Consider the following 22497-nt stretch of genomic DNA (forward strand, 5'->3'; position numbering starts at 1 on the left):
TCGTCCACTCTGTCCTTACTTTTTACCATCAAGTGAATCTAGGATTCATTTCCCCTTCATCTATGTGTCAAACTGGATCCCACTTGTCGTATATTATTCGTATCTGAACCCGGATAAGACATATCTCCCGTATAATTTAGATTCGGATTGAAAATATGTCGGTACTTGAGGGTGGTGGCGCGTGCAACGTTCATTTTAAGAACTGCTTGAGTGCCTACCGCGAACCACGTTCGACGTGTTGCCTCCCTGTCACACTTACGTACAAATTTACAAGTGCGACAGAGAGGCAACACGTCGAACGTGGTTCGCAGTAGGCCCTCTGGTACATGTAAACCGTAGTCAAAGCCGCAACCCGGTTGGTTGTCATCACTCGGTATATTTAAATACTCAAAGTACAATCAAGTAGTCGTTAGCTCCAATATCCATTACTCTAACATCTAAACAAGGGGTTTATTATGAAAACATTCGCGCGGCAGTCGCATGACTCGGCGGCGCCAGCCCAACTTGGTCAGTACGGCATCGATTGTCTATGCATGTAGCTTTGAATTCCTGCAGTTATTACTCACGGCACTGGATAAGGCACGTCGCTCCACTGCTGACGTGACTCAATTAACAAAACTAAAAGATGTGGAAAGCGACAAAGAAGATTCCGCAAGAATGTCACATAGTTATTAAGGTACCGTCCTTACTTACTTAGGGGTAGGCAAACCACGGCTCCCAAGCTGCTCTTCGGGCGTGGAATTGCGGTTGAACACGCACACGAAAAATACGGGAGGGTTTAGTTACCCCATCGACATTTGTGGCTTTCTTTACTTTTCAACTTTCGTGGTACTCCTACTTCAACCACAGGCCATTAAATCTGAGGATTGCTACTACGGTTAACTGTTGTCGCAAAAATGTGCCGTAACAAAATGCTATCAAATGTTTAATTAACCAGGGAGGAGTTACCTATAAAATAAAATGTTAATAGTTAATAAAAACTTACATGAAAGTTTAAAAGTAACTGACTAACTGGGGCCCTATTCGAGATGCACAACTGTCAGTTTCGGCTTCAACATCAGTTCAACAGTGGAATGAATCATTTGTTCATCAACCGTGGAAAGTATCATTTGGTACAACCAAAACTCATTCATTGAAAAAATTATTCAACAAAAATCAACTTTGTTTTCTTACTACTATACGGTTTAAAATGGCTCTGAACTCGTCGTGGTTCGGTTTGGTTTCGTTGTCACCTAACTGTGGATTGCTAATGTCAAATTTACCTATTCGACAACACACGATTTCGTCCATTCAACTGAAGTTCAACACGTAACGTCACTTAACGCATGTCGAATACCGCTCCTGCGTTGCTAGGTTCGTTATGAATATGTGAAATGAGATGCAAATGATGCAATGCATTTAGGTACAGTCCGCAATACTATTGAACTATTGGCATGGAACCTTTGCATACAAATTTCTATGCATGGAGGGTACCTTTTCTCTGCAGCTACGTAAAGTTTTTGACGTAAATCTTCAAGCAAACCTAACCAAACAAGGACGCAAACCATTATTAAACATTCGTGTAACCATACGTCTACTGTATGATAGTGATACCCCGCACATGCGTGAAAACCTTTGCACAATTTATGAATTTTCGTACGATTGTGACTAACTCAGGTGTGAAGTCAGCCCAAAATGTGGCTTTACACCGAGAGGTAGAAAACTGCGTATAACGAACGTGTAATTGCGTTGTAACGCGAAGGTACCAAACATTATCAGTGCAAATTTTATACAATGTCTTACATCAAACATTATGTTTACTCTGTTTTAATAAGGACACTTACGTTAATACTGATTGCTGTACAAGTAGGCACCGTGATAAGATAGCTGGCACTTAAATAGCGCCAATATTGTTAGTCTCATGTGCTTTAGCTGTTTATTTTGCCATAATAATTAGCCATAGTAAATAACCAAAAGTATAAAATGAAAGTATTTATAGAAAGCTATGCACGCGAAAGTGCATAGCTTTCAGATATATCATATATATGATGCCACTTTTGTGAGAGAAAATAGTTACAAACCTAAGGTTTTTACGCAGGTTTTTAATATTACAAAACCGATGCTGTGGTGCCAGTGCCAGTACCCAGTACTGCCAGTGGTTAATAGTGTCCGACAGTGACAGCCAGTTATTTCAATATATTTTTCAACACGCTCAAAACGACGTTTTTATTCCATTGATTTTTGGCTCATAATCCTAGATATTAAACACGCGTGCTCTTTCCGTGTATTATTCCACTCGTGCTTTTTCATTATATTATCCGACTGAGTTAAGAAGGTAACTGATTGCTAATAATATGCATGGAAAGGGAGCCTTCTTTGATTGGTCAGACTGGCGGGCACGCCGCCGCCCGGCCGGCCCGCCCGCCGCGCCGCCCGCGGCCGGGGTGAGGGGCGGCCGGCAGTATGACAGACTATGCAAGACACAATACTAACTGTTTTAACTATTAAAATTTGATTAATATGAAAGTTTCTTTTTTTTTCTCGCAAGTGTGTTGAAAAACGTCGTATGAAACGCGTGTGCATTGGTCATTACACACATCGGCTTTCTTATTGCGCGCTCGCTTACAGCTCGCGCGCACAATATCGCCTCGTGTGTAATGACCAACTTAGCACACTTGTATCATAATGTACTATTATTACTTGAAAATTAATGTCGTTATCCCTTTTTTTAAACCACGTCAGAATATCTAGTAACCTAACCTACTTAATAGTCTTATTAAATTAAATCCGTTTTGTTACAATCACGGACTTTAACTATGTAAAGAAACCATAATATACAATCAGATAGACTGAAACTGGTATTTTGCCTTCTAATAGATGTAATCCTAAACCTTTTAATTTAGGCTTTTCGGAAAAACGGTGAATTTCCATTTCAAAGCAACCCGGGACGATACTTTTTTTGCAAAAATATATTACAATTATTTCCCGTCATACAAATTAAACCGTATTAATAAACCATCGAAGTTAAACTTCTCTGACAGTTGCCTTCCTCATTAAAATACCGTACTATTAATAGAAACTCTGCAAACTGGGTCGCGTTGTATAATAGTTATTTGTTATACAAGGGTGCAAAGTTGTATTTTACCCGCGAGTGTGGAATTGAAACATGAGCAAGCGAAAGGATTCTATTGTTGAACCACGAGCGAAGCGAGTGGTTCTAAAATAGAATCCTGAGCGTAGCGAGTGTTTCAACACACGAGAAGTAAAATACATTTGCACCCGTGTGTAACACAAAACTTTTCCCCTCACTATAGCGAGGAAAGTGCAACATCCACAGGCGTTAGATCATCTTCATCACTGGAATCACTAATTTTTTTACGATATTCTAACAGAAAACACTAGAAACTCTGATTTTTACGTGAGTCGGTGAGAAGAACAGTAAAAAATTTGTTGACAATGTTGACATTTCTGTTCTGACGTATGAAATGTCAACGATGCGTTTTGAAATTGCATCGACTCAACTTGTGCGTTCAGAATTATATTTAACACTAGCTGTGCCCGCGGCTTCGCCTGCGTGGAATTCGGTCTGTGTCAGTAAGCGGCTAATTCACCCCTAATTTATCTCCCTGTCCCCTGGAGACGGAACTTAAAGTAAAGTTGACAGATGGATACGCTAGAGGACTGTAGTCCAGATAAAATATTTTACAATTATGTACCTACCACCAAAGATAGATATAACTCCGTAATAGATGGATACAGTCTAAGGAAAAAACGTGCCTCGAAAATCACGAAAATTTGATTCTCGATCAGATGTCGCTACTACCTTTTGCCTACTCTCGTATAGAGGGCGTTAACGGTTTCGTTTGTTATTATTTAACAATTTTAACGCATATCAGTGAAAGAACATGGGTCAAAATAATAAAAATAATTAATGCAAATAAAAAAAATCATTTATCCATATTTAAATACATTTTATCATATTTTTATAAATCTTCATTTTTAGTTTTAAAGTGTGTCGATAGATGGCAGTGAATTTACTGTGGTTACAAAATTTACTATGACAGTACCGCTCTATAATATTATATCCTCTTTGCTACCACTAAATGTTATTACACTCCAAAATGTTATTTTTTTGCCCTTGTTCAAATTTTTGACGTGATTTAAACGGCATAGAGTAGTAGGTGTATATCGAGCGATACAGTACCATTTTTGTATTTTTACGTCCTTGACTGTACCTATCCAAATCGGGTACACTACATATTTCCGAAAAATTTTATTCCGAATTTTAGAATGTCGAATTTCATCATTCCGATTTTTAAATGCTCGACCCATCAAAATTCCGACTGTCATAATTACGAATGATGAAAATCACGAAGATTTATATTTCCGAAAACCCAAAAAGCCGAATTTTGTAAATTCCGAACTACATAATTCCGACTATAACAATTCCGATGGTGGCAAACACCGAATTTAACATTTACGATTTTAAAAATCACGAATTCGGAATTGCCCTAATTCCGAATTAACGTGATTCCTATTTTAAATATCCCAATTTTTAAATTTCCACTTTTTTGGCAACAGTTCGTTTTCTTGGGGGTCGCAGTTCTAACCTAACCTAACCGCACTTTTCTGGCAACAGTTCGTTTTCTTGGGGGTCGCAATTCTAACCTAACCTAACCCACTTCTGGCAACAGTTCGTTTTCTTGGGGGTCGCAGTTCTAACCTAACCTAACCCACTTCTAGCAACAGTTCGGGTTCGCAGTTCTGTCTAATTTATTGATGCCGAATTTTTATGCCAAAAATATTTTATGCCGAATTTAACATGACGCGGCACGACAGGTACCCGTAATAATTACTAAAACGTGAGCCTTCATTTGAATATCACGGACTTCATTTTTCCGATCTTGTAAAAAACCGAATTTCTGAATACCGAATTATTTTATTTCCGATCGGACAATGATTTTTCGGAATTTAGGAATTCGGAAAAAAAAAATACTTTCGAAAAAGTGTAAAACCGGAACTTCAAGCTTTCTGTCAAGTGACAATCGGATTTAAAATTTTCGGAAATAGCACATTCGTGATTTTATTCCATCGTGTTTTTTAAAATCGTAATTTTGATATTTCGGACTTATAAATAATCGGGATTATGAAAGTCGTGGTTATAAAAATCGGAAAAACGTATTTCGGAATATTTGGGTGTTCCCATCAAAATCATGTCATCCAAATCGGTCCTCCAGTCAAATCAGTCTAAGCATGACGCCGGCGGCGGGCAGCGTCTGCCCCTTTTTTTTGTTTTCGGAGTGGGAAATGCAACTGCGTAGCGTCTGCCCCTACGACTTGTTGATGGTCATAGCGAAGCAGACGCTCACGGGGACCTGTAGGCGCTTGAAGCGGAACGGGAAGTTGCTCGGAATGAGGGGGATACGCAGGATGAACACGGCTTCTCCGGCGCCACACTCCGTCAGGATCTGCGCCTACATATGTATTGCGTACGATGTATTTGGGATCACAATCGAGACTCGCGCTGGCTTGCCATTTCAGCCGAAAGCGAAGCGACCTGCCTGGCTCCACTGAGTCTCTCACCGTGCTTTTTCTCAGACTCCTGAGACCGTGCCCCTTGTGGCCGCAATGCATTGCGAGACTTTCGCGAAAGATTCGATTTTTTTCGGGAAGGCATGGTAACGCATAAAAGTCCCAAATCGTTTGACATTTACTGAAAAATGTTTTTTTTTTAAAGTACCCACCTTCGTGACCATTATTAAGAGGAAAGGGCAAGGCCGCTTCTCCAATGCAAACGCAGTCTCCATTTTTTGGATAAAAACTACCCTATGTTCTTCCACGGGACTCAAACTATCTCTATACCAAATTTTATCTAAATCGGTTTAGCGGTTTAAGCGTAAAGAGAAATTAAAAAAAGTTTATTTCATATTTTTTGTGTTTTCACTCGGGAATGGTGTCATTTTGATATCATAAATGAATTCGGCATACCCGATTTATACAAAAACGGTACCTAACTTGGCCTAGTAGCTAAAATGATATAGTTATCAAGATAAAGTTTTTAACCCCTTTTTCACCACCATGGGGGATGAATTTTTAAAAACGCTGAAATTTTTTTTCGTGCTTTTTAATATAATTAACGTTTTGCAAAGTTTTAAGTTCCTGGCTTATAATAAAACTTGCACCCCAAGACAAACTTTCATCCCATTTTCAACCCCCTGAGGGGTTAAATTTCCAAAAACGTCAAAATTAGTTTTTTGTAATCGTCTGTCATACCTTTCTAAAAAGTTTCAAAGCATTTGTAATGGATTCAAACTTTCAACCCCCTTTTAACCCTGTTAGGGGACGAATTCTTGAAAACGCTAAAATCACTTTTCCTGTATTATAATAATATGAACATTATACAAAGTTTCAAGTAACGCACTTAAAAAAAATTGAACTCCATACAAACTTTCAACCTCTATTTCACCTCCTTAGGGGATGAATTTTCAAAAACGCTGAAATTAGTTTTCTTGTATTTCAATTATATATTATCTTACGAAGTTTCAAATTGCTAGCTTAAAATAAATCTTGAACTCCATACAAACTTTCATCCCCTTTTTAACCCTCTTAGGGGTAAAATTTCTCAAATTTTTATAGCCTATAACCTGGCCGTGGTTTTTTTCGACAGATTAGTAAAGTTTGCATCAAAATCCGTTCAGCCGTTTTCATTTGTAGCGCGGTCAAATAAACAGACAAACAGATAAACAGATAAACAGACAAACAGATAAACAGACAAAAATTCTAAAAACTGTTGGAATGTGTTCTGTTATCGATTCTAAGTATCCCCAGCTAATTTTTTTTCGAATATTTTCCATGTACAGACTTTCGACCCTCTTCCGCTTTATTATATGTATAGATCATTATAAAAAATCTAACGTTTCTTATGGAATTTTAAGGTTTATGACTTAAAATCATTAAATAAAGCTAAATTTGGTATTTTTTATTAGATTCTCAAACCATTTATTTAATGATAATTAATATCGAACGAACCATTATCATGAGCGTTCTACGTTTTGTTATCTGTCAAGCTACTTAAACACGCTCCATCCAAGGTCAAATTACTTTCCCCACTAGTGGATAAAACGCGTTTTTCCCCGCTTGTATTGAAGGATAAACGACAACTTTCCGAGCTAGTGAGGGGAAAAATATTTGTAACCGCTGTCGAGTGTCGATGTCTTTTTCTAACAAATGTGGTTGTTAGAAAGTGAGACAAACGGCGATTGCAGGCTAAGCAGGTATTCGAATTGCAGTAAAGGATACTGGAAAGATAAATCAAAAACCAAAGCCGTCTGTCCCCTAGTGAAAGCAAGCATTGTGGTCGCGTTGCGACATAACCGCGAATGGCGGAAGCATTGCCCAGTTTGCAATGCGATCGTTAAATGTAATGCTCCATGTAGGATTAACTGGAACTGCAATATCATACATGTACACTAAACTACGCTAAACGGAATGGTTGTTGACTGCGGGCATTTTAACTGTAGTTCTATGAATTATCAGTACGAGAAGTCTGTTTTCATAAGTAGGAAAAGTAGAATGAACTAAATCAAAGTGATGTAATTCAACAGCAATATTTCATGTTTCGTGAAAAGGTGCCGAAATCCCATTTCATATGCCTGCTAATGAGGGTTACCGCTACCGCGTTTCATTTCGCCGCTAGGGGCGCTATAGTGTAGATGGAGATCTTTCAAAATGTCAAATGCATAGAAGTTTTGGGGGTTTCAAGCTTTTTTATCGGGAATTTTCACTCCTTAGGTATTTATTCATGCCCGTGTGGTGCCGGGTAAGAATAGCACCACCACCCCCCCCCCCCCCTCTCTTTCCGTGGGTGTCGTAAGAGGCGACTTAAGGAAATCCGGTGGATGGGCAGCAGCGTCCTCCGAGAACTACCTCTATCAAACTGCGGTCGCCAACCCGCCTGCCAAGCGTGGCGACTACGGCAATCCCCCCCAAGGGATAAAAACAAAAAATGCAGACACAAATAAAACCCAGACCACTAGTCCCCGGCAGCCCCGCTATTCCTGACTCCGGTAGCGGCCAGGGTAATGGCGGGGCAGGGGGTGCTACAGTGAATCACCGGCAGAGGCCCGGCTACCATAACCGACAACCCTTGGCCCTGGCAACATACAACTGCCGTACGCTGCGGACCGACGAAAAGTTATTAGAACTGGAGGAAGAATTAAGCAGGTTACGTTGGGGAATCATAGGGTTATCGGAAGTCCGTAGAGAGGGGGAGGCCGGAGGACATGATAACTCTGAATTCCGGCAACTTGCCCTATTTCCGGGAGGGCGAACAACAGTCCCGGGGAGGTGTCGGGTTTATCGTCCACAAGTCCCTCGTAAAAAACGTGGTGAAGATCGAGAGTGTGTCGAACAGGGTAGCGTGCCTTGTACTCAGAATGACCCAACATTATTCGTTGAAGGTCATACAGGTCTACGCACCGACCTCGACACACTCCGACGATGAGATGGAGGCTATGTATGAGGATATCTCCAGAGCCATGCATAGCTCCAAAACTCACTTCACAGTTGTTATGGGGGACTTCAACGCTAAGCTGGGCAAACGAGACGGTGAAGAGCTGAGAGTGGGGCAATTTGGAGTGGGGCGTAGGAATCACCGGGGCCACCTACTGGCTGGTCCACCACGAAAAAACTCAATAGGTAGGTACCAATTCAGAGGCGGCACTGGGTGATGGGCGGGCGGGTCTGGGAAAGAGGCGTTAATTTCGGGAGTTTGGCACCACCAGTCGCCAGTGGAAGGCCTCGCTGGGGAACATAAAAAATACTGTAGGTACCTGCTTACTGCTTAATGTTTTTGCCGTTCTTTACTACAATGTCCAGAATATTAAAAGACGGACGTCTTGCCATTCAATATCATTATAAAAAAATCAAATTCGCCAACCAGGTTTTAACAATGCTTATTTTTTTATACCTACCTATTACCTATACTAAGTACTAAAACTAATATGCTTCTAAAGAAGTCCAAGCAGAAAACCCTGCATAATGAATCTAATGAGGATAGACTTAAGTGGGCAATAGAACAAGTTTAGCAATCCACTACCTAATACAACGCGGTTTGAAGCAGCTGAAGAAAACTAGTCACATAACATGCACCACGACACGTTTGATATCAACTCTATCAAACAGGAATTACCACCAAGTTTTGCATTTTTTTTTAGCTGGGATATTTTACTACCATGTTTGTTATGACTACGGTTGCAAATGAAATAACAAAATCGTTGTACCGTGGGAGTGGCATGCACTTAGCAATGTCGAGCGACAGACTAGCTTGTCGAGTGCCAAGATGTTAGGGAATTGTCAGAGCAGGGAAGCGCACGCGCACGATCGGTCGATGTGTGTGATCCTTAGGGTCTTTGTTCAGTAGCAAATTGGAGTGTGTTCGGCTGATATAGAAATAATAAACACAACCAAAAGCTGGATTGTTAATTTATCTCTTCAGACGCCAAAAATACCTAAAGGCCAAAAGTCGTCGCGAGTTATCTTGCCAATAACATCAAGAACTCTTTCAATATGAGTGACAAATTTGAATGTGACGTACACAATACGGATGATGTTCAAAAGCATGTCTAGGAATTCTACAGGTTCATGGTTGGTGATACAGGTTGACATCCTGCAAATCCTGCTATATCATTTTTTTACTGTTCCATCTGTTTCAATACTAGTTCGGCAAATTTAACTAGGTACGACAGAGTTGTGTGTGGTCGTGACTAGTGGAAAGCCGGTAGGTGCTGTAGTATCCTGCGTGAATCAGTGCGTGACTTCTGCACCATTGTTTCTACGACAACGGAGCATACAAAGCGCGTATGCACACGCTACACACGCGTGTGGTGTCATGTCACCGTGCCTGTGAACACACGCGAAGATTAAACAATGAGGTTCAAAAAACAGAGGGCGTCACCGCTGTCCTAAACATGTTGGAAGTTCGCACACTTAAAAAACATTAAGTTGGTGTCGAGAAAAAGGTTGTCATAGTCATTGACAAAGATCTTCGCACCCGGCTTGTCTTGTCGGCTCATGGTCCTGATGAACAACAGAAAAGACATTAAAATAGAAGAATTATACTTTAGCGCATATTAAAGATTTTCTTACGTAGAACTATTTTAGATAATTAGCATTAGGCACAGAGGTAAGCAAATCACAGATATTAGCAAGAAGTGCAAATACGCAAACATTTTTGCTTTAATCTGTGCTCGCAATCTGAAACAAACACGCGTACACACTCTCGGCGCATTCGCTAGATCTAAATGCACCTTTAAAGAAGTTATGCGATCACTGCCCCAAGCCTGTCATAAGCGGGAAATTATGGGCTTGGCCTTATTGAGATAATTTTGTATGGTGAGGTCGGTACCTGCCGATGACCCGGTGACTCCCACCGCCCACAGCCATTTTGGTTTTCGGTCATCGTACTTTAATAATAAAGTTACTTCAATAACGAAGCATGATGACTGAAGCTCACACTTTATACACTCAAAGGGCCGCTTGCACCATTCACTAACCCGGGGTTAACCGGTTAAACCAGGAGTTATCATGGTTACAAGTACAATTTTCACTTGGTTAACGGTTTAACCGGTTAACCCCGGGTTAGTAGGATGGTGCAAGTGGCGATAAGCGTTAGATAAGTTCTTACTATATAGCTTACCTGATTAGTGCTAAAAAGGGAATCTGGATAAAATGGAAACCAGGAACAACAATTATTAAAAATTGAAAGATCTAAGGACCCCAAAAACATTTTCTGTAAGGTGGAGGTACTTCCCCAGTTGGGAAGTATGGAATGACATCCGCTGTCCTGTGCCTTACCAGTTACCACACAACGCGATATGACATTCACAGTGCCTTTTGGATTACAGGCGAGTTTGATAATTAATATGTACGAACTACCTGTGTACAACTACGTATGCACAATTACAGCTTTCAGGGTTCTGACTAATATTTAAGCTAAGGGATCCTTACCCTCAATGCTGGTCACAGAGCTAAGCCGCAGACAGACAAACGAACAACCCGAACAAGGGAAGGGTTTTTATCCTAGGATTTTCTTAAGGCAGAAGTATTTTTCTTAACGTACCGGTGGTACTTATTCGTTTTTTGATAGGATTCAACTATATTATACCTGGCTGGCTTATTAATTTCACCTATAATTATATCTTATTTTTAATGTATGTGACCTGCACTCGTCCATGTCGCCCTTCATTAGTCACTCGCAAAATATTGCACTTCACAATCAGGATGACTTTGCTCAAAGAAAGCCCCTATAATTAAAGGGACTTGTTAGTTATCATTCCATACAGTGCATACCATTCCACAGTACAGTACCGATAGGTACCTATGTGCATTAGCTGATACCAGCGGAACGCTGTTATCAAGTGACCCAGTCACCGCGATAACCAGAATACGCCCCGCACAATGTAACTCATATTACTGCAGTCGGACAGCTGTTTACCTTTGGCCAGCGTGTCATGTGATGCGTCAAGTCTTTAACATTGTTTGGAATTGATGCTATTGCTATGTAGCGTTTGCTTTTTCAGAGATTTTGTGTGACAAGCAGTCAAAGCCAAAGCGAACAGTGGGTGTATGATGGACTTGAAGCACCCGTCACTTTTTAACAACACGCGATTGAAAGAGGCGGATACTGTCATTATCACGCTATCACATAGACAAGTACGACCATCACATCCGTATAGGTGGGCATTTAAAAACTACTTATTTATTTTATGCTCAAAATTTAAGAAGTGCTTTTGATGTATTTAGAAGCCAAATATCTATTAGGTGGTCATGGTTTCAACCCCGGCATGTAGGTACCTACCATTGAGTTTTAGGTCCTCTCGGAAATTACTATACCTGCGCAATATTATTTTATATTTTACCAGGTGCTATACGGGGAAGGAAAACATATAGTGAGGAAACCTGCACAAGTGCACACACACATCTGTAAGAAATCCAATCCGTCCATATGATGATCGGTACTATCTGCTTATCTGCATGTATCAACACTTAAGGCTCCGTTACGTACCATAAAAGTTTTATAAGGAACGATGTTTTCTAACACTGACTAAACAGGTGTTGTGTGTAAAAATTTCAAGTTGGTAAATACCTACCTACGTTAAAGAAGTACATATTAGGTACCTATAAGTACCTTTAGTTTTTTTGGCCTACACTTTTTGATAGAGAAAGATAGTCTTATTGCGATTCCTATAAGAGGAAAGATAAAATAGTGCCATGCTTTGTTCTTATCACCGACCGGGTGGCATCATTGGTAGGAGGCGATGGCGAAATACCGAAATTTATAAGAGTGAAAGAGAAAAAATCCTATGCTGCAAATTTTATATGAATATTCTTTCTCTTACCCCCGGTCGCTCGGTGGCGCGTCTATACTCAATAACTACTTGTATATACTATGTCTATGCCCACCATGCACTTCGCATCACGGTGCCAATATATACTTTACAGATTAATGGAGCGAGCATTTGAGAAATGGACAAACTATATATATTTTGTCGATTTCTTAAACTCTCGTCTTGCTCCACTCGCAGCGCCATCTGTTAAAACGTCACAATTTATCGCAAAAATGTTTAATGATCATCATTCATCAACCTGCTTGGACAGGTAATAGGGCCGAAAATTGGCGTGAGTATGGGCGTGAGAAACATGACGTCGCTAAACGGTTTCTCTCGGGCATTCGAAAATGAAAAGGTAATTGACCGTTTTCGACCAACTTGCAGCAACGCTTATGAATATATGTTGTGTCGGAAAGAAGGAGCACAGAGCTTTACAAGTCGTGACATCGCGTAGGCCAAGTAGTGACTCATTGAGCGCCCACGCCCGAAAGTCTCACATTCTTACACGTAGATCGAGCTTCAGCCAATTAATCCTCGTTGTAGGTACTTACTTAATAATGGCCCCATTGCAATGGACTAAGGTTCATTGGGGTCACTCGGGAAATGGGGTAAATTTCGAAAATCACAAATTACATATTTACTAAGCTAGAAGCGCCATATAGGTCTAGTGCTTAGGGTATACCGTGGGTATACAATATCGTCAATATCCCTAGCAACATTTAACAAGACGCCTTTGAAGGGCGTTTGACAGTAAGAGTTCGGAGCTCTAGGAGTTAAACGTTAATATATAGATATAAAACACCACCACAAAACCACAGACCTAGAATGACGCTTACGGTGCTCCCACATTGGCTGTTATTATATGTTCTATAACATCGTGTGACGGGGACAGCATGATAGTATTGATAGTGTTTTATTATGTTGTCCCTGTCACACGATGTTATAAAACATTTTATAACAGCAAATGTGGGAGCAGGAGCACCATTACGCTTAAAGATAACGCTCTCTTTCTGAGGGTATGTTAAAGAAAGTAATAAATATAAAAAAACGAGTGCTATCGAATAACTTTTTAGCTGTACATTTGACATGAGAAAAATTTAAAACTAAATTTCATCTCATACAAAAAGTTCCAATCCGTCACATTTATTGGGGACAAAAAAAACAACGAAAAGAATTTTGACCCAACTCCTACTTGTGCTAACTCAGCAGCATTGGCATCATAGCCAGCTCCGGTGTTCCGTTGCTTTAAAACAATAAAAGGAAAAGTATACGATATTCTAAGTATCATATTTATATGAGACAGAGGCGACAGAGCTGGCAACAACGTGACCGGATCCTGAATGACGGTATAGGAAGTGAAATCATACTTACTTTACTAGTTACTACTAACATCACATTATTCATAAAAATTACACTATGAAAATGATTCACTGTGAAATGGGCACAAAGGGTGCTTTTCGCAAAGGATGTTATATATTATATTATTTTCCATATTGCAACCTTCTCAATGTATAAAAATAGTAGTTTTTATACAATAACAAATTATCAGCAACAGCGGGACTTTGTATTGATGAGGGAAGTAGGTAATTTGTGGTATGATATCAACGGTAAAAAACTGGATTTTTAGCCAATAATTCCGAGAAGTAATACGCACAGTAACTTACACATAACAAGAAATAAATAGTAGTAAAGTTTTTTTAAGTGTGGGACCGTCTCTGATTAGTTGTTATCAGCACCACCTCGAAAGAAGCAAGCACAACAGAGCTTGAATACCAACAGGTGGCCCAACACCATGAAGAAGCCGTATTATGAGTCGCTTAACTTCAAACTCGGGTAAATCTATCTGTTAGATTACCTATGCGATTTTTGTATTAAGATAAGGTCGAGGTAGAGAAAGGGTCGAATGGATTTACCCGAGTTTGAAGTTAAGCGACACGTAGGTATAATTCCATGATAGGGAGCTCACGTCAAGTTAACTATGGGGGCATACCGGCCTAGCCAACATCACAATCGTTTGCTGCAGAAAACGAAACAAAACGCTATTATTTCCATACATTCTTTACGTTTACTGCAAACGATTGTCATCTTGGCTAGGCCCCCTACTGGTTCTTGATTTTATGGTCTATTATGACCGTTAGAGTCTGTGTGGAAAGAGAAGAGTCGTGGAATGTATGGGGCCCAATACATTCCACGACTCTTCTCTTTCCGAATAGACTCTATAGTTACGAGTAAATCATCCCACCTCATTGCCACAAACGTGCATTACTTCTATAGGAGATCTACTGGTGGAGTCGAATCAAACTTCCCGTTATTATAAATCTCCTATAATTATTAAATAAATACAATAACATTCAAATGACACGGAAAATCAGTGATTGTTTTTGAACGTCATGCTTCAGCTTCAAAACCATAGACGTGTGGCCAAAAAGGCCAGATAAACCAGGCCGCCACACTACTCCCCCGCCGAGACCGTTGCTACGGTCGATAGTCAAGCAGATGGGGCGGAAAGTGTACGGTTCGGCTGCTACGTGTTCTTCTTTCTGCAGTTTGTTCCCGTTCTAGCGGCGGATTATTGGGAGCAGATGCGGGTAGCTGCGGAATCAATGGCGTGTTAGGCGTAGCGCTGCTGTGGCTGAGATTTCCCCAATCATCCTCAGACATATACGCTGGCTTGAGCCTGTCTATAGTGACAGTGCATGCTTTCCCGGCTATCACTATTTTAAATGTTTTGCTTCCTCTATGCAAAACCTTATATGGGCCAGTGTACGGTGATTCCAGTGATCCTTTGACAGGTCCATGTCGTAGAAAAACATAATCTGCGGAGCTGAGGTCTTTCGGGATATAGAACGGCCTCTGCGAGTGACGAGTGCCCGGAACTGGCATGATTTTAGACATATGGTTGCGTAGTCTGGCCACAAAATTGCAGTAGTCCACTGGAGTGTTTTCTGAAGGCTTGAAAAAGTCACCAGGTAGGCGCAATGGCTCGCCATATACGAGCTCTGCCGCCGAAGACTGGATGTCTTCTTTCCAAGCACTGCGGATTCCGAGGAGTACCAACGGCAAAGCTTCTACCCAGTGCGTGTTGGTATGGCACATTATGGCTGCCTTTAACTGTCGATGGAGACGTTCGATCATTCCATTGCACGCCGGATGGTAAGAAGTTGTTGGTCGATGTTCGGATCCAAGGATTGCCGCCAAACTTCGGAAAAGCTCGCATTCAAATTGTCTGCCTCTGTCCGTGGCGATTTTTGTAGGACAGCCAAAGCGGGCGACCCAGCCTGATATAAAGGCTAGTGCACAGGTCTCTGCGGTGATGTCGGCCAATGGATATGATTCAGGCCAACGCGTAAAGCGATCGATGACCGTGAGGCAGTACCTGAAACCACAAGAAAAGGGTAATGGCCCTACTATGTCCATGTGGACATGTGAAAAACGATGAGATGGAGTGGAGAATGATGAGATGGGAGATGAAGTGTGACGTGAAATTTTGTTCTTTTGGCAATCTGCGCATTCTCTAGCCCACAATCGGCAATCTTTCCTGATGCCGAGCCAAACGAATCTTTGCGTTACCAGGCGGATGGTTCCTTTTACGCCTGGGTGGCTCAGGCTGTGTACTGCGTCAAATACCTTTCGCCGGAAAGTTTCCGTTATATATGGTCTCGGGTATGCTGTTGAGACATCGCAGTACACTTCGGTATCGGAGTCAGGGATTCTCAGTTTCTTTAGGTTCAACCCTGTGCCGTGTTGTAGTAGTTGACGTAATTCTCTATCTCCGTCTTGAGAATTTGCCAGAGCTTTGTAATCAATCACATAACCACCAATTTCTTCCACTCTGGACAGACAGTCTGCCACAACATTTAGCTTCCCTGCCACGTATTGTATGTCTGTGCTAAATTGGGAAATAAAATCCAAGTAGCGGAATTGTCTAGGAGAGCATTTGTCTCTTGTTGAGGAGAAAGCATAAGTCAGGGGTTTGTGGTCCGTGTAAATAGTGAATGGCCTGGCTTCAACCATGTGACGGAAATGCCTGATAGCGTCCTATATGGCCAGCAGTTCTCTATCATATGGACTATATTTCTTTTGCGAGGGTTTCAGACGACGAGAAAAGAATGCTAGAGGTTCCCAAGCTCCAGGTGTTACTCGTTGTTGTAGTATAGCACCAATAGAGGTATCTGAGGCGTCAGTATGGATGGCCAACTCAACGTCTGTCCGAGGATGAGCTAGGGTAGCAGCTCGAGAAAGTCCTTTTTTGCATGCCTCGATAGCTTTCACCAATTCCTGTGTCATCTCGATGTCCTGCGTAGGTTTCTTCTTTGGGCCAGACAGTACGACATTTAAGGGTTCTTGCAGTTCTGAAGCGCCTGGTACGAATCTCCGATAAAAATTAAACATGCCAAGGAATCTGCGGAGTTCTCGGACATTTTTAGGCACAGGATAATCCAACATCGCCTGAACTTTGGTCTCGAGGGGTTGGATCCCTTGGGCTGAAAAAATGGCCGAGAAAAGTAATTTCTGCCACTCCAAATTCACATTTTGCTGTATTAAGGTAAACGCAGCTATCAACGACCCATCGAAAATCTGCAGGTATTACCGATCTATTTAAGTAATTATTAGATATGTTTTCGTTGCCAGAACCATTTCAGCGGTAGGTAGATAAATTTTCACAAGCGTTTGTTCCTTGGGTATCGGGTAGTTTAACGTTATTTTGAGTGGTAGTTCGAAAAAAAGATAAAATATGCAATATACGACTCGGGTGGCGTGGACGCAGGGTTTGTCATACTGGCGCTTGTACTTTCAAGTAAGAACGTGACTTTTCTGTTTAAGACATTTATTAAAATATTTGACTACTGTACTTTACTTTTTATTGCTAAATGTATTCATTCAATTGTAAATTCTTGTTTTTACATCACAATTTATCTAAAAAAAGACTTTTAAAACCATAAAACTTTAAATTAAAATAGGACGGTGATAGCTTCACCACTTTTGGTGGCAGCAGCTATCAACGATCCATAAGTCGGTAATGGCCACAACGTAATGTTTAGTTTTTCACTATTTTATATTATTATAACATACCAACACAAGTATTTTTATGGACCCGTTTAAACTCAAACAATTAGTCTTATTAAAAATCTATTACCGACATACACATTATTATCTAGTTTTCTTATTTTAGCGTTGTAGAATTACCCACAAATATGATATTTTTGGAGCACCGATGTTGTGTGTTGTGTGGTGCAACATTCATGTGAAACTTTTTATTACTTGAAACTGCGTACATATGCTTATATTTTTTTATGTTACATAATTACAAACGGGTTTGTAGTTACAAGGTCAATTAAATAAAAATAATATTTTTTTTTATGAGTCGGTTATGCATTTTATTTTCGTACTTACATATTTTATCACCGACTCATAGAAATCGGTAACAGCAACCATAAGAAGCTATTACCGATCGTAGATATATAGGTAATTTAATTTCATACTTACTTTTGGTACCTATTATTATAAATACACACACTCAAACTGTCCCAGATCAATCTCTCCAAACTAAGCAAAGCGTGAAAGTTCCTAGAAAATTCTGGAAATTTTTCATTCATATTTGAAATAGAAAATTTCAATCTACCTATAAAAATATTAGAAATTTTCAAATTAATCTACTATGGAAACTTACCGGTTCTAACCTATGGGAGTGAAACATGGGCTATGACGCAGAGCCATGCCCGGTCCATCCAAGTCGCCGAAATGAAGATGCTTCGGTGGATGTGCGGAGTAACGAGGCTTGATAAGATACGCAACGAGCACGTTCGCGGTAGCCTCGGAGTACGTGATATCGCCGATAAGCTACAAGAGAGTCGACTGAGATGGTTTGGACACGTGAAAAGAAGACCTCCTGATTACATCGGGAATGTTGCTATGGATCTGAACATTGCTGGGTCCAGAGGAAGAGGAAGACCGAAGATGAGATGGGCAGATACCATAGCAAAAGACATGAGGGCCTGCGACGTTTCAGTAGACGACACGTCCGATCGTGCGAAGTGGAGAGAAAAGACAAGAAAAGCAGACCCCACAATCAGATGGGAATAATAATTGCTAAGGAGAGAGAGAATCTACTATGGAAACTGTCACCACACCAGTTTAGGTATATACGTCTCACTGCTGGGCATATACCTTCTCTTGTCACGATCGGTAATAGCTGCTTAAAAATCGTTAATAGCTTCACAGCGATTATTATGGGTCGGCAATAGCAACAATCGACTCAGTAACTTTAAAAAATATTTTTTACATCATAATACTTTATGTAGGTACAGGTAACTTAGTAATTACCTTTTATAAACAATATATTAGCATATAAAAATGGAAAAGTATATTTGAGGGCATCCTGTATACTTAAAAACTTTGGTCGATTCTAAAATTGTCTTAAGGACCCCCTTAATACCTGCAGTTACCTTAATGAGGACACCGTAATCTTGCAGGCGCTGGAATAACGCGTGAAGGTGTTGTTCGTGTTCTTCTGTGTTGGAGGAGAAAATTAAGATGTCCCCCAAATACCCGTAGCAAAAGTCAAAACCTCACTTCATCCATAAATCGCTGGAACGTTTGTGCAGCATTTTGGAGGCCAAAAGTCATGTACGGAAAATGGAACAGCCCAAAGGGGGTTATAATGGCGGTCTTTGGAATATCATCGGGATTTACCGGAATCTGATTGTACGCTTTGACGAGGTCAACTTTTGAAAATACATTGTGGGCTCTATAGTCACCGCATGGGCGCCAGCCGGCATCCTTTTTAGGAACGAGGTGCAACGGGGACGACCATGAGCTCTCGGACCTGCTAGCTGTGCCAATTTCGAGCATGGCTTCAAATTCTTTCTATTTTCAGGCGATCTGGTGAAAGGCGTCGCGGCCTGCTTGAAACTGGCGGTCCGGGTGTAGTGCGAATATGATGCATGGTATTATGCTTGGGAGTACTATGCATGCCAGCTGGGCGTGTAATAGCAGGGTACTGACACAAAATGTTATGGTAGCTCGACTCCCCTGACATTACTTTCACTGATGCGATGGATTCTGCTGACGGTTGGGGTGGGGCCGTGATCCACAACGTCGTTAAATTGTCTATCAACCGCTGGTTTCTGCAATCGACTACTGTATTGTAGAATGCCAGAAAATCAACGCCAATGATCGGCTTGGATACGTCGGCAACAACAAAATTCCACTTGTAAATCCGACGGAGCCCCAGGTCCAGTTGTAATTGTATCGAGCCGTATGTGTGTATTATTGAACCGTTAGCAGCAAAAAGCTCATAATTAGATTTTGCGCGAGTTCCTCTAATTAATGTGCGCGGGTATACGCACAAGTCTGAGCCTGTATCTACTAGGAAAAGTGCTTTAGAGGTATGGTCCAATACAAAAAGGTGGCCCAGTTTAATATGGCAGACGTTGGGCGCTAATTTCGGCTGCCGCTGAAGTTTTCCGCTCCTGGGTAACCGCAAGGCCTAGTACAGCGGGTAGCTCTATGCCGAATCGGTTATGGTACCAGCATATGGATTGATCTCTGGGACTCGACGTGGAACGTTCCTGACGGCGGCTAGACATAAACGGCGCTCGACTGCCGCGGAAACCAGATCTTGATGTGTGCGGAGGATTTCCAGCCTTTAAGGCAGCAACTTCTCTTGTGAGTTCGGTCATTTGTCTTGCAATTTCGGATATCTCCGTGCCATGAGTGGTACTACCCAACGCATGGACCTGCAGAGCCTGAGGGGCGACGTCTTGTACCTTGGACGCTGATTCAGCTAAGTCTTCTAACGAAGCTTTGATTTGGGATGTAGTAAGCGCCCGCAGGTTGCCTGGTAATCGGCTTATCCATACGGTTTTCAGGAAATCTTCCGGAATGTCCTCACCTGCCAACGCGCGTAAGTGTCGTAGAAATTGTGATGGCTTTCTATTGGCTCTTTGTGTTTCATTAATAGTATAAACTTTTGTTCTTTAGACACGGAGATCCTCGATATGAGCTGCGATTTTATCTTTTCATATTTATTGTTAGCTGGTGGGTTGCTAATAATATCTTTCACCTCTACGGCGTACTTATGCTCCAACTGACCGATGACATGATTAAATTTAGTTGTGTCACTTGATATTCCGGCGAGGTCGAACTGGGCTTCCGTTTGCGAGAACCATAATGCAGGTTCTTCTGGCCAAAACGATGGGGTGCGTACAGTGACTTTACATACCACACAAGGGGTCGCGGGAAGCGTATCCGACGTAGGTCTTGTTTTCATCCGTCATTTTTTATGATTCCTTGTAATATTTATTATGCGATACTGTTTTAATCGGCGTCACCAATATAGGAGATCTACTGGTGGAGTCGAATCAAACTTCCCGTTATTACAAATCTCCTATAATTATCAAATAAATACAATAACATTCAAATGACACGGAAAATCAGCGATTGTTTTTTAACGTCATGCTTCAGCTTCAAAAAAGGCCAAAAAGGCCAGATAAACCAGGCCGCCACACTTCTACACTCCATACATACAAGAATATCCAGGGTGACAGCACTGTCAAAAGCATCACCTAACACGAACCAGCAAATGCCAAAATTTATCCACAATCATTTCACAGTGGTCTAAGTTACGGATAATTACGGAAGATGTTAATTTGCCGATTTTTCTCCACTTATCTTGAGTATTCAGTAGCAGTATAGGCTTTCTCAGATAGGTATACCCTTGTTGAATCACCAAACGGGCGGACGGACTGAGAATTTTCAGGGCTAGTTCAAGTTATACTAAGGACAAACTGCTTTTTGAATGGAATAGGCAGGCTATTCTCAAGTCAAGACGGATATGGTAGCGTCGGCGCCGCGGATTCGTATCGCGCCCACTCGCATGCACTTCTATTCATATTGCTTACGTACAAGTCGAACGTTCAACATACCAGTGTAACTGTGACCATGAGATCTATAACAATGTGTAGGTATACGCAATTAGGCAGATTCATAAGAATCATAAGCTGGTGTTGAACTGTCAAATTTTTCATTTCGATCCGCGTCATGCAGCATTGGTGAATCAACCTTTTAAATCATAAGACGCTCTTAGAGGTACAACAAACAAATTTTAAATTGTAAGAACAAAGTAAATTCAGATAGGTATATGTAATTATTTATGGGAAAGGAACCTGTCGGTTCCCTTGTCAGCTACCCACCCTACTGGGAACATTTAAAACCTTCGTTAGGTATCTACCGCTCTATCGCTCGAATCAAATAGATTAACGAAGTGATTTCACCAGTTTAGTATAGAGCCCAGATTTCAGTGAACATGGATATCATACTTGTTGATCCTTAGGTACCAGAGCCAATAAACAATCCAGCTCAGAATTTAAATGTCCGTGGTGGCCCTTATACTGGTCCGAACGAACGTCAGTGTTGCCTGTCTCGGTAAGCAACTAAGAATTCCGAGTCTGTAATTGCCGTGCCGCGAGCGAGTGGGTGGACGGCCGCCCTTCGTCGGAGATTATCTTATAAGTAACTTTAAAATCAGACCTACCACGATACGAGGCTTTGGGAAGAACATCCTTTCAAGGGTGTTCGTTTCCTTTTATGAGAGAACTGTATAATAAAGGAAGGAGAGACGAAGACGAAATGCAGCATCTGAATATTTCCTTTGCAGTGCCTAATCCCACTTTGTAATAAGTTGACGCCCCGCTGTTTGGGAACTCTTGGCCTAAAGGATCTTGAGTGACTACAATGAAAACGTAGTACGGAAAGCTCGTCAAAAAGCTCACATGATCTCGCCAAGATTAGGTAAAGGAACTGTAAAAATTCTTCATTTTTGTCCCATCGTGGACGTCATTTGGCTAAAATGGAAACGGTGTAGCCACTAGGAAGTCCTTTATCTAAACGGCGCCATCGAATAAGATTAAGGACCAGGATATAACCACCTACATTTCTGTGCCTCGGTAAATGCCGTATCCAACCAATTCCAAAGTAATATCCTCTGTACAAGACGTAGTTCGCGGTGTGTAGTACTTAAGCGTGAGTCACCGGCTAAGCGCGCAAATTTGCTTAATCTTAGGGCTGCCACGTGAATAATTAACTTCGCACTTGCTCAGGTTTCCATTGATATTTTAATTGCACGTGT

The 22497-nt window shown here is 41.2% G+C and overlaps 1 protein-coding gene across 1 annotated transcript; it reads right to left on the reverse strand.

Annotated features, from left to right (window-relative positions):
* Nucleotides 1–14843: 14843 nt before the first annotated feature.
* On the reverse strand, nucleotides 14844–20647 carry LOC134744945 (uncharacterized). Its single transcript, XM_063678892.1, has 3 exons — nucleotides 20593–20647; nucleotides 19899–20262; nucleotides 14844–15744 (listed from the first exon to the last, which is right to left on the reverse strand). The coding sequence occupies exons 1-3, from the start codon at nucleotides 20645–20647 to the stop codon at nucleotides 14844–14846; spliced, it is 1320 nt and encodes a 439-aa protein (XP_063534962.1).
* Between the last annotated feature and the right edge of the window lie 1850 nt (nucleotides 20648–22497).

Source organism: Cydia strobilella, chromosome 10, assembly GCF_947568885.1.
Source record: "Cydia strobilella chromosome 10, ilCydStro3.1, whole genome shotgun sequence".
Classification (NCBI taxonomy): Eukaryota; Metazoa; Arthropoda; class Insecta; order Lepidoptera; family Tortricidae; genus Cydia; species Cydia strobilella.